Source organism: Hibiscus syriacus, unplaced genomic scaffold (genome assembly GCF_006381635.1).
Source record: "Hibiscus syriacus cultivar Baekdansim isolate YM2019G1 unplaced genomic scaffold, ASM638163v2 tig00116959_pilon, whole genome shotgun sequence".
In the NCBI taxonomy this organism is placed as follows: Eukaryota; Viridiplantae; Streptophyta; class Magnoliopsida; order Malvales; family Malvaceae; genus Hibiscus; species Hibiscus syriacus.
This window is the reverse complement of record NW_024063485.1, coordinates 3,017,310-3,030,217: the sequence shown is the minus strand read 5'-3', so window position 1 is coordinate 3,030,217 and position 12,908 is coordinate 3,017,310. Positions and strand designations below refer to the sequence as shown.

General features: G+C 35.0%; 1 protein-coding gene across 2 annotated transcripts; it reads right to left on the bottom strand.

Moving 5' to 3' along the window:
• Positions 1-1,619: 1,619 nt before the first annotated feature.
• On the bottom strand, positions 1,620-6,613 carry LOC120189688 (axoneme-associated protein mst101(2)-like). Of its 2 annotated transcripts, XM_039192909.1 has the most exons (5): positions 4,871-6,613; positions 3,998-4,837; positions 3,610-3,785; positions 3,191-3,531; positions 1,620-1,926 (listed from the first exon to the last, which is right to left on the bottom strand). In XM_039192909.1, the coding sequence occupies exons 1-5, from the start codon at positions 6,576-6,578 to the stop codon at positions 1,773-1,775; spliced, it is 3,219 nt and encodes a 1,072-aa protein (XP_039048840.1). In that variant the 5' UTR covers positions 6,579-6,613; the 3' UTR covers positions 1,620-1,772. The 2 variants fall into 2 exon arrangements, with proteins under 2 accessions (XP_039048840.1, XP_039048839.1); XM_039192908.1 differs by having other exon boundaries at positions 3,998-6,613.
• Positions 6,614-12,908: the final 6,295 nt, after the last annotated feature.

Here is a 12,908-nt window from a genome sequence, read left to right as displayed (position 1 = left end):
GATAAGATCAGTTCTCGTTAACCTACTGGTGTATTTCCTTTCGTTATTCCAAATGCTTGTTTCTATCGCTTCTACCCTTAATTAGATTATTGCAAATTTCCTGTGGGGCGCGAAGTCTGGTAGGGCCGTCCAGTTGGTTAAATGGAATAACGTGTGCAGACCAAGGGCTTATGGTAGGCTTGGATTCCACGTCTTCGTGTCTGGAATCGATCATTATTAATCAAATAACTCTGGAGTTTGGTGGTGAGCCATATCTTTGTGGAGGAAAGTTGTAGAAGCTAAATATGGGATGGATCCCGATTTATTGATCCCGTACCCCCCCAACCAAGAAATTCTTCAAGGATATAGAGGAATATAACGACTCCATTGCTTAAGGATGATGACCTATATACTAGGAATGTGCGATTGTGTGCAGGGGACGTAAGGAATGTTGACTTTTGGAGTGACAATTGGACGAAAGTTAGGTCGTTAAGACAATCTTTTTCAAGAATATTTAGGGTTACTATTAGAAATTCGAGTAAAGTTTCGGAGTTCGACCACCTAGTTAATAGAGAGTGGGTCTGGAATATTGAAATTAGAAGATTGTTTTTTACGAGAAAGAGGGCTGTTAGAGATAAATTATGGGAATTTGTTTGGTCGAATTTAGCACCCGAAAAAGTTCAGGAATTTATCTGGAGGGTTGTAGTGCAAAGGATCGCAATATTGGTGGAGCTAGCGAAAACTGGAGTTGTGTGTTTTGATTCTTGTAAATCACTTGTTTTGCCATTGCCAGTTTGTTTGGAGGATCTAGGCTAGGTGGTTCACGTTATGGAATCTAAACTTCGTGTGTCCGAATAATGTCAGAGCGTTCATCTTATTTTGGATCGATCAACCTATAGTTATCGGGTATAAGTAATTGTGGAATACGTCCATCTTTGTTTTTTTTTTCTTTAGACGATTTGGCTATGTAGGAATGAAGCTGTTTTTAATCGAAATAGATGGAAAGAAGACCAAATTTTTGAAGCGATAGTTACGAGGACATATTTTTCGTGCAAAATGTAAACGGCCGATTATAAGTTTTTCGATTTCTTATTTCATCAACTTGCCAAACTCGATTATCCAGGTTCGCAGAATGCAGAGTTGAGACTCGACGCTCAAGCTCTGCTGCAATAGCTGTGCTCCATTTGAGTGGGGGTTTGCAGTTCCAGTGCAATTGTAGTTTGAGGCCTTGGGGAGCTTTGATTGGGTTATCACAAGTGCTTGAACTTTGTTTGGGGTTTTATTGATGCGATTCCAGCTGAAAGTGTGAATAGTAGTTCTTTGTGTTGATTCTTTTGGGAATTGCAGGCCTTGGTTCATAAATTGTTTGTCTTGATTGGTGTGGAATGTTATGCTTGTTTGATAAGCCGTGAACTACCAGGCATTTTATAGACATCGTGTAGGCGCACTCTGATATACAACTATATTCATGCATGTAACTCATGTCATTAGAATACACATAGATTCATGATTATACAACAAGGACACGTGCAATCTCCTCGCCTAGATCAATGCCTTAACTCATGTCATTAATGTGACTCGTGTATTTACACAACATTATCAACTATTTATAAGAATATAAAACACGAATAACGCCTACTTACAAAACTAGCATATCTTCCTGAATTCTTTTCTTCTATTTCTATTATCTATTTTTATTCTCAGTCATAGCATATAGCATACGTGATATGTTTTTTAGTGGAAGAGACAAACAGTAGAAGAGGCAAGCGAGCAGTTGCACAGGTCCCTTAGCCCTAAGGCGGCATAAGCGTACGCCTGGCGCTTATGCAAAAATGTCCCATAAGCGCACGTCTAGGAGGGCTTCTTGTTGTGCGTTGTGCCTCTCTCCGAAGGCGTTGTGATTGATGCCTTAAGCGCGCTTTTGAAAACAAAGATAAAAATCTTACACTGCATTTTAAAAAAAATAATATATAAATATTAATATTATTAAAATTTAATTTAAAAGATTTAAAATTTAGTATTTTTTTCAAATTGTTTGCAAGCTTTTCAAGTCAAGCATTAACTAGCTTGCTTCAACTCGTTAAAAACTCGAGTTGAATCCATTCGAGTCAAGTACTGATTAAACTTTGACTCAATCAAACTCAAGTAACTAGCAATCTGTCTCATCTCATTTACGGTCCTACTCAGATAATTAGGATTAAGATAATTGAATTAAGATGACAATTTCTATGGGAACTGATGAATTTATGGAAGAAAAGGAAGGATTCCAAAATATAAGATTTTGCATGTGAAAAACAGCCCCAAGTTAAAAAAAATAATTGCACATTCCACGTCCAAAAGTCTAGGGAAGCTCAAAGAAATGAGTATATATATTGTCGCGAAAATATATAAGAAATAAATTAGTACAAGGTGGGATGATGATGATCATGATAAAATCAGTTTTCCTAGGGATGGATCGAAAGGGTGGGTGACGGCAATCACCCTTAAAAAATTCAAATTAATATATGGTTTAAATATTTTTTTTTGTATTTTCGATTGATAATCGGTTTTCGCCACTTTTAAAATTTTAGAAGTTTACCCCTAATATAAGATCCTATGTCTCTCCCCCGTTTCCCCAAACTCAACCGCTTGGAACTTACATGCCTACCAAAGCTAGAAAGCTTATGCTCGCTAGGGATTATGGCATTAGATTCCCATCCTTACATATTATGAGTGTGGAAAATTACCCAGAGATGAAGATGTTCTCTCAAGGACACTCAATCACTCCAATGTTTCACAAAGCACTACTAAATGAGAGGGGAAATGAAGGGCATTGGGAAGGCAGCCTTAATAACACCATACAACAACAATTCAGAGAACAGGTACGCATACATTTCCAAATTTCCTTGCATTGTTACAAAATTCCAATAATCATCTTGGGACTTGGGTTCTACAGGTCACTCTCCATACCTTTCTTCAATCCAAGTCAAAGAAATGGAAGTTTTTTAGAGCTATAAAGTGGAGTAATAATGGATATAGAAGATTAAATTGTATTTGTTCGGAAAAGAGGATGTTGTTATATATCACTTAGAATTTAGATAAGTAATTGTCACTAGTAAAATTCAAAAACTATGTTAAGTATCCAACCTAAAACTAATTGGTAATAGATTCCCAGACCCAAATTATATACAAAAACTATATAAAAAAATCAACTATTGTAGAGAATACTTACCTTATTTTGACCCTTTTAGATTCTTGGGAGTCATTATTTGAGGAAAAATCGATCGTGGCACCACGGGGGGCATTTCCAGCAACTTCAGTAGCTACTAACTCTCGTGGTCGCTTTATACCACCTTGTTGCTGTGATGAGGTCTCACTCACAGGAGCAGTGTTAAGGACAGGGTTAGCTTCTGGGTGGGTAAGACTTCTGCTTCCATTTATATTTTCAAGAGAGAGAATTAATTTGTTAAGCTTCTTAAGTTCGTGAGGTAGGTACTCGGATTCAAGTTTATGATCTTTGATGCATTTGACAACAGCCCTTAGATCAGCTATTCTTTTGGTGTTTGCCTCATTCTGTCAATTAATTTTACACATTTAGATGGCTAAATAGTTAACGACATAGCAAACTTTTAAATAGAAAGTTAGATAAACCTGTGCTTTAGGGGCCATTTTTTTCTTTTTCAAAATTGATCTAGCTTCAGCCTTGGAATGGTTCAAGAAATCTTTCAAGACAGGTACTGGAGGAAACTCATTAACCTGTTCAAAAGCATAAATAAATCTAATTGCCTCCATATGCTGCTTCTTTTCAACAAGTTTTCTTATGAAACCTGTCAGGCAGGTAATCCAAGTTATAACTGCTATGGACCTCCCCATGTAAAACAAACAATATAACTACAGGTAAATTTCATTTTATGATCTAGCCATCTAGGGCTTTTATGCATTCTCATTTCAAGAATTTGCATGTTTATCAGTAAAAGAAAACTTATAATATTAGACATGCATGTAAATAAGAGAAGGTAAAGGGTTCTATAAACTTTACCAGTGATCTTATCTCCCAAACCAAGAACCTTGAATAATTCAGGGGTTTGAATATGCTGAGCAACAAACACCAAGAAGTTGACAAGCTCGTCAGCATCTAAAGCACCTGCCAATCGGAAAGAGGCTAAAAGACGCAGAAATCCCAAAACCTCCAATTCATGGCCAGATTCAAGTCTCATTTTTGTTATCCAATCAAAGGCAAGCTTCATAGCTTCTTTTCTAACATGGGGCTTAACTTCAGGTGAGATTTTCATCAATTGCTCCAACAAGAGAATGCAACTTCTTCTGGCAACATTCCCTTCAAACTCTCCGTCTCCCTTACTCAAATGTGGAGGGTAAAACCCCTCCATTGCATCCAAGACAAGCTTTGCAGGGTCTGCTGCAAGTTGAAGAGCCATAGCAACTTCAGTGCCTATCGAACCATGCTCTTTCCAGCGCTCATTTAGGAACATCTGCAAATCCTTTCCATCCATATATACACAAAACCAAAGATGTGCTGGTGAAGAATAATCTATGGAACATTTAACCGACAAACTGCCTGCTGATTCTTCTTTCATTCGAGGATGGGGGGCTAAAGCATGACTCTTGCTTTCAAGTTCTTTCAACCATTCTGCAAGTTTCTTCTCCTTTAAATCAAGATCTCTGAACCGCTGCTCACACTTCTTACCATTGAACTCAAGCTCGCTGGACTGTTGCTCATACTTTCTCCTATGTTCTGCAGATAGTTCTTCGATCTCCTTCTCTCTTAGTTCAACTTTTCTCAAACATTCACCATAATGCTTCTCTTTGGCTTCAAGCTCCCGATTACGTTGCTCAAGACATTTTTCTTTTAACTCAAAATCTAGAGAATGGCATTTTTCTTTTAACTCAAAATCTTTTGAACACTGCTCAAAATACCTCTCTTTCAACTCAAGCTGTTGCTCTTTTTCCTCAACCTGTTCAAACTGATCTTTAACCATTTTCTCCTTAAGCTTCAGCTCCATGAATCTCTGATCATATTGCTTAACTTTATGTTCGAGTTCTTCAAATTGTAATTTATATTTTCTCGCCAGTTCCACAGATGATTCTTCTATTTGCTTCTCTTTCAATTTGATTTCTCTAAAGCACTCTTCATTATGTTTCTGTTTTGCTTCAAGTTCTTGATGACCCTTTTCAAGAGATGTCTCCTTCATTGTAAAATCTCTAGAACGCTGCTCAAAATGATTCATTTTCGATCTAAATTGCTCTTCTTTCTCCTTAAGCTCCTCACACTGGGTTGTTATTGATTCTTCCATTAACTTAAGCTCTCTGAATCTCTCCACACATTGTGCAGACTTTAGTTTTAGATCTTTAAGACCTTTCTGAAGGCAATTCTCTGACAATTCGACATCCCTACAACGCCGCCCAAGATCACTCTCTTTCCGCCCGAATTCTTCCTCTTTCCTTTTAATCTCTTCCAACCGCTTTTGCACCCCTTTCTCTATCATCTCATGATCCCTACAACGTTCTTTGAAAGCCTTTTCTTCCAAATCAAACTCAATGCAACGCTGCAGAAAATGCTTCTCTTTCGACCCGAATTGCTCTTTGCTGAACTTAAACTCTCTCAAACACTTCTCTAAATCTCTCTCTTTCAACCCAACTTCCTCCAATCTATCTTTTATCGATTTCTCATTCGATTTAACCTCTTCACATTGTTTCTCACATTGTTTTACACTAAATTCAAGATCTTGACGACGTTCTCTCAAAGCCTTTTCTTCCATCTCAAACTCTGTACACCGCCTCTGAAAACTATTCTCTTTCAACCTGAATTGATGTTCTTTTAACTCATACTCACTCGAGCACTTCTCAAAATCTCTCTCTTTCAACCCAAATTGCTTTTCTTTCAACTCATACTCTCTACAGCGTTTCTGCAAGTCTTTCTCTTGCAAACAAACTTTCTCCAACTTGTCTTTTACCATTTTCTCCATCGAATTAGCCTCTTCCCGCCGCTGCTCACATTGTTTTATGTTCATTTCAAGATACTTACGACGTTCTTTCAAAGCCTTTCCTTCCAACTCAAACTCCTTGCAACGCTTCCCGAAACTCTTTTCTTTCAGCCCAACTTCCTCCAACCTATCTTTTACCGATTTCTCCATCGATTTAACATCTTTCATTTGCTGCTCACATTGTTTAACACTAAGTTCAAGCCCTGCACGCTGCCGCTCAAAATCCTTCTTCTCTAACTCAAAATCCCTACGGTTCTTCTCAAACGCCTTCTCTTTAAACAAAATCTCATCCTCTTTTAGTTTAAGCCTTTCTTCAAAACACTGCTTCCCAAACTCCAAATCCCTAAGTTTCCTTCCTAGCTCCTTCTCTTTAACCTTAAGGTCTTCAAACTGGTCTCTAACCGATTTCTCCTTTCTTCCGATCTCATCTTCTTTTGAACTCACTTCTCTGAGTCGTTCTTCAACCGAACTCTGGGCGGAGTCCAAAACGTGTTCCATGTCTTTCCATCGAAGATTAAGCACAAGAAGGGAAGAAACGCGATCTTGAATCTCATTCATGGCCCTTCGTAAATTGGTTTTGCTCAACTCAATGCGTTCTAAATCAGTTAACTTCTCCATCAAGTAACTCGAACCAAAACACCCAATAATCTTCAGAAATCAATGCACGCGGGAACCTGAACTTGCAAAGCAAAAGCAAAAGCAAAAGCAAAAGCAAAAAGCAAAAGCAAAAGCAAAAGCAAAAGCAAAAGCAAAAGCGAAAATAGAATCTCTTTGTTTGTTGAGGAAAATAGAGACGAGAGAAATTTAGAGGAAAGAGGGAAAAGAATTAGGGAAAATTCAAAAATTGGGGATGAAGAAATCCCAAAAAGAACGTTTATAGCATAGAATTATTAATCATCCAAACCAAAAGTAATAAAGTCACATGAGACCCTTTTACTTTAAAAAAAATATGGTTATTGTTTTATTTTTATTTTTATTTTTTTTTATCAAATGTGACCATTCAATTTAAAAAATATATTTGATGTGATTTTTTTATCAATATATTTGATGTGATTTTTTTATCAATATTTTTTAAAATTAATTGTTATGTTATTAATGTGATATTTTACGATACTAACATGGTGATTTATGATTCATGATACTAAAGTAGCAGTCCATTGTAATAGATGATGTGACGAATACAATGACAAATGAATTAAATTATTTTTTTAATCTTGTTCGATAGTTAAATTATTTTTAAAGCAAATCAAGATCTTATTTATAAAATTTTAAATATAAAGTATTCAAATCTTCAAAAAAATTAAATATAAAAATAAAATTTAAATTACTAAAAAATGAAGTGTACATATTAAAAATATTAAAAATTACCGTTAAAAAATTAAATATAAATATATATATATCATAAGTTATAGAATGATAACTTATAAATTATTAAAAAAAATAGAAAGATATATTATATAAGATATATACATATAACATATAGTTGTATCATTAATACTAATATAAAATATTATTATTAGATTAATCAAGATTTATAAAATTTTAATTAGTTGAGATTTACAGATTTTAGATTAGTCGAAACTTATATCTTCTATTTATATTTAGAAACAAAATTTATAAATCTCGACTAATCCATTAAGAAAATTATGTATAAGTGTTGATGATATAATCATATATTACATGTATATCTTTTTTTTAATTATTTTTTTAATAATTTATAAATTATCATTTTATAGTTTATGACATGTATTCATTTTTAATAATAAATTTAGTATTTGTAATATATATTTAATTTTTAATAATTTAATTTATATTTTTAGTATTTTTATATTTGAGTATTTTTAAATATTTTTAAATTCAAATTTTAAAATGTTTTAAAAAAAATAAAAATATCACTAAACTTCTTTTGAAAAATCAATCTGGCCCTCAAACAAGATAAAAAAACTAATTTAGTTCGTCTATCATGTTATCTATAACGTCATCGATCATTGTAAACTGTCATGTTAATATCATGAATAATCACATCAATATTGTAAATTGTCACGTTAATAATGTAATGGTTAACGACAAAAATATTGATCAAATATCATATTAAATTTATTTTCTATGTTAAATGATCATATTTAATACGAGTAAATATCACATTGATTTTTAAAATAAAATTACAGGAATCACAATTGCTTTTTTGTCAAAACAAAATTACAAGGCAATACGATGGGTTGGACTTTTTGTTTTGATTTATAAAAAAAAATGTTCAAATTATATTTTTTTAAATCATTGTTTAATCTTTTTTAATCAATTCAAGTGTTTATCGTTATAACTGTTATTATTTTAGATACTTCGACTGTAACAATTAAAAAATTCATTAACTGACATTTGTTATATTTATATTTTTTTAAAATTTTATATTTTAAAAAAATAAAAATATTATTAAAAAATTATGCCCCTCCCCCCTCCCCTCCTTCCCTCCGCGTTGTCTCCCTGCAATTCCCAAATCGCAAAGACAATTTGACCGATCAAACAATTGATGAAAGTGATGGACAAAATCAAACAAGAATGGACACAATGAACTGCAACACATATTTCTCGGCGGATTTGGGTGGTGTCGGAATCATATTTCGGTTGGTCTTAAAATTGAGCTTCGACTTGAATGAATTGGATTATAGTCGTCACTGATCACTTTTAAAAAATATTTAGGTGGATCGGACACCATCTTACCTGATCTATGTTTTACCAGAAATGTGTCGAGTTCGGGAGTCGGTTACGGTCAATGAAGGATTGGCACCCTTGAACCGCCCTTTCGGTACCAATTAATTTACCGGTTGTCTTTATTTGTAAAAATTAAAATTAAAATTAAAATTCAAAAACCTGATTCTAATTACTTACCTTTGATCGATTGAGATTACCAAAAAGAAGTCAAAAAAATGTTAAATAAATAAGGAATAATAAATAGAAATCAAAGGGTAAAAACATAACAAATAAAAGATAAATAAATAAAAATATATCAAAATAAATAATAAATAGAAATAAATAGATAAATAGAATAAAATCAAATAAATAGAATAAAAGAAATAATAAGAAAATTTAAATAAATTGAAAGGAAAAGAAAAGTTATTTAAAAGTAAATAAATGGAAACAAATAAGAAAATAATACTACTAATAATTAAAAACATAATAAAAAAATAAAAAAGATAAAATTTCAGGGGACCAAATTGAAATAATAATAACATGGGGATACAATTTAAGAGAAAATTAGGGTCGAAAATGCGATTCCTCCCATTTGTTACAGAAACACGCAGACCCCCTTGGTCGGGTCGGGTCGGACACGGGTCAACCCAGCGGGTTGATATATAATCCCAAAAAAATCCCAAATTAGCTCATTTTCATCCTCTCTCAAATGTTATCTTCTCCCCTCTCCCAACTTTCTCAACATCCCCGATGGTCGATCAAAGCCTAGCCACCACTCCGGTGGTCAAACACCATTCGCCACCGCTCCGGCGGCCGGAAAAATTAACCTTACCTTAAAATAATCCTCACTCCACCCCCAACACAAATCCACCGTCCGATTCTCACAACCAAGCCCCAAATGACGTAGATCTAAGGGCAAAGCTCTCGGGCTTTTAGTTAGTTCTCGAAAACCCATCTGTTTCCTGGCGAGCCTTCTCGATTTCGACGCGCGCTGGTTCTCACTGCTATTTTTTCTTTGTTTTGTGTGTATTTCCTTGAGTTTTGCTTCGATGTTTGGCTGCTATGGTTTGTTTTGGTTTGCTATTTTTGGTATTGATGTTCGATGTTTCTCGATCTCTCGGTTTACTGTGTTTCCGTGGGTTCTGTCTGTGTTGATGGCTGTGTTGTTTTGGTACTGTGGTGTATCTCGGTGCTCGTCGTTTGACTGTTGTTATGTGCTCTCAGTTTACTGTTGATGTTTGTGATCCCCTTGGCAGTGGCTTGGTGAGGGTATTTATACCTCTACCGGTGGTCGTTCCGACGATTATGGTAACACACTTATGGTTGGCCAGGGATTTCGGGATGGGTTAATCCTGATCTCCTCGGCTGGAAATCTCGGTGACCGGTGTGTGGTCTCTTGACTGTTGTTGGTGGTGTTCAGGCTTTTGGAACCTTTGATTTGATCTTGACCGTTGGATTGGGTCAGATCCAACGGTCCAAGATCGGCCACGGCGTGATAGGTCTTTGAGGGTTAAATAAACCCTAACTCCTTAACAATATTGGTCGTTGATCTCCCTCCTGATCTAACGGTCCCCTGTTGTACGGCGCTTATGCTAACCCGTGAAACCCTAGACCCTCACTAGGCTAGTTCAGGCCCTATTCCTGGATTGATTAGACCCCAAATAGACCTAAAACGAGAAAGAAAAAATGAATAAATAAATAAATAAATAAATAAATAAAATATTTTTTTAAACTATATTTTATATATGATTTTAAAAAATGTTTTTCAAAACCATATAATATAATATATTTTCAAAAAATATTTTAAAACTATATTATATATATTTTCCAAAATGTTTTAAAAACTTATATATTATATAAGTTTTCAAAATATTTTTAAAAACTATATATTATATAAATTTTCAAAATGTTTTAAAAACTATATATTATATATATTTCCAAAATGTTTTAAAAACTATATATTATATATTTTTCCAAAATGTTTTAAAAACTATATATTATATATGTTTTCAAAATGCTTTCTAAAACTATATATTATATATATATATTTCAAAAATTATTTGCAAACTATATAATATATATATATATTTATAAAAAATTGGACGAAAATGAGTGTCTGCAGCTGCCCCTCTTTGTCCTTTTTCGTGGAACGAAAAATAGGACAAAGATAAAAGGACACAAATTTTTGTTCGGTGGAGTTGAAAATCGACTCTGATATTTCAATTAAGAATAACTCCATGTCGAATTGAGTTGCGGATGACTCCTCCGTCGCGAAGTCGAGTTCATCTTGAAACGATATGAAATTGAAGCTGTAATTCAGGATTTGAATCGGGATGCGGCTTCTCATTGCCAAATTGTAGTTCACTTCGGTCTTCTTCTCGATTTAAAGACCTTGGTTTAAAAACTCAACTGGAAAACAATTCCTTGACTCCACCATGTGGTTAATAGGCCCTCGAGCTGACTGAAATTGAACTCGAAAGGTCTTCGTTGACAGATAACTTTTCTCGACTTAAGTTATGCTGGCGGAAAACAGTTTCTTGTCACTAAGGCACTAACCCAGGTCTTCTTCTCGACTTGAAAACCTCGATTGCAACCGGACAGTAGTGTGGTTGATGTGTCATTGAGCTGAATGAAATCGAACTCGACAATTTTGTTGACAGATAGCCCTTCTCGCCATTAGCTATGATGTAAATTTGATTTGCCTCTGAGTTGAATGTAATTGAACTCGAAGGTCTTTGGCAGATAACCCTTCTTGCCTTGAGTCATGCTGTAAATTATGTGCCTTTGAGCTGAGTGTAATCGAACTCGAAGGTCTTTTGTTAATAAATAACCCTTCTAGCCTTGAGTTATGCTATAAATGATGTGCCTTTGAGCTGAATGTAATCGAACTCGAAAGTCTTTGGTAGATAGCCCTTCTTCCCTTGAGCTATGCTGTAAATGATGCACCTTTGAGCTGAATATAATCGAACTCGAAGGTCTTTTGTTGGCAGATAACCCTTCTATCCTTGAGTTATGCTGCAAATAATGTGCCTTTGAGCTGAGTGTAATCGAACTTGAAGGTCTTTTGTTGGCAAATAGACCTTCTCACCTTTGGCTATGTTGCAAATGATGTGCCTTTGAAATGAGTGTAATCGAACTCGAAGGTCTTTGGCAGATAGCCCTTCTTGCCTTAAGCTATGCTGCAAATAATGCATTTGAGCTAAGTGTAATCGAACTCGAATGTCTTTTGTTAGCAAGTATCCCTTCTCGCCTTGAGCTATGTTACAAATGATGTGCCTTTGAGCTGAGTGTAATCGAACTCGAAGGTCTTTTGTTGGCAGATAACCATTCTTGCCTTGAGTTATGCTGCAAATGATGTGCCTTTGAGCTGAGTGTAATCGAACTCGAAGGTCTTTGGTTGGCAGATAGCCCTTCTTGCCTTAAGCTATACTGCAAATGATGCACCTTTGAGCTGATTGTAATCGAACTCGAAGGTCTTGTATTGGTTGATAACCCTTTTAGCCTTGAGTTCTGCTGCAAATGATGTGCCTTTGAGTTGAGCGTAGTCGAACTCGAAGGTCTTTTGTTAGCAGATAACCCTTTTAGCCTTGAGTTATGGTGCAAATAAATAAAAAAATGGCTTCCCTTGACAGGTCTAAGCCGACCATAATTCTCAGGTGGTTCCCCTAAGTGGATCTGAAACAAGTGAGATGATCTTTGAATGACTCCCCTTTTACGGGAAAGCCCACTGATAAATTCTGACGGTCGGATATCTTCCGTTGTGGAATGGAAATTTAGCTTGAAAATATTAACTGGAAACCTGCTACTCATTGTTGAGTTGAGTTGAGTTGAACTGGATTTATTCTGAATTAGCTCTCGAACCTATCTGAAATTGATTCTGAGATCTGTCAATCTTTCGATGTGTCAAGTCGATAACTTCTCACTACTGAGTTAAGCAACCACCATCATTCTTTAAAGGCGCTTTTGAATCGAGTATCCTTCATCCTAAAGTCAAAACTTGACTCTAAAAGCTGTAAAAAAAATCATGTATGCTAAAATGATGAATGTGATGCTCTTAAGTATGCCTAAGATGCATCCAACATGAATGAGTTAGGTTTTATCTCTTGGATGGAGTCTCATGCTTTGTCTACCAATTTGGTCATTGGAATCGATCGTGCCCCATTTTCTTCTCGAGCTTTGATTTTAAAGACCTTTTATATTTGAGACTATCCTATTTGAAAATGTTTTTCTCCTTTCTCTTGTTTTAGGAGGGAAAAGGAT

What these genes read in the sequence shown, in the direction of transcription:
- LOC120189688 (XM_039192908.1), bottom strand. Translation starts at nt 6,578, where the DNA reads ATGGAGAAGTTAACTGATTTAGAACGCATTGAGTTGAGCAAAACCAAT. An exon ending in AAATGGCCCCTAAAGCACAG is followed by an intron (nt 3,532 to 3,609) that starts GTTTATCTAACT and finishes ATTAATTGACAG; the next exon opens with AATGAGGCAAACACCAAAAG. An exon ending in TCTAAAAGGGTCAAAATAAG is followed by an intron (nt 1,927 to 3,190) that starts GTAAGTATTCTC and finishes TTTAAAATGCAG; the next exon opens with TGTAAGATTTTTATCTTTGT.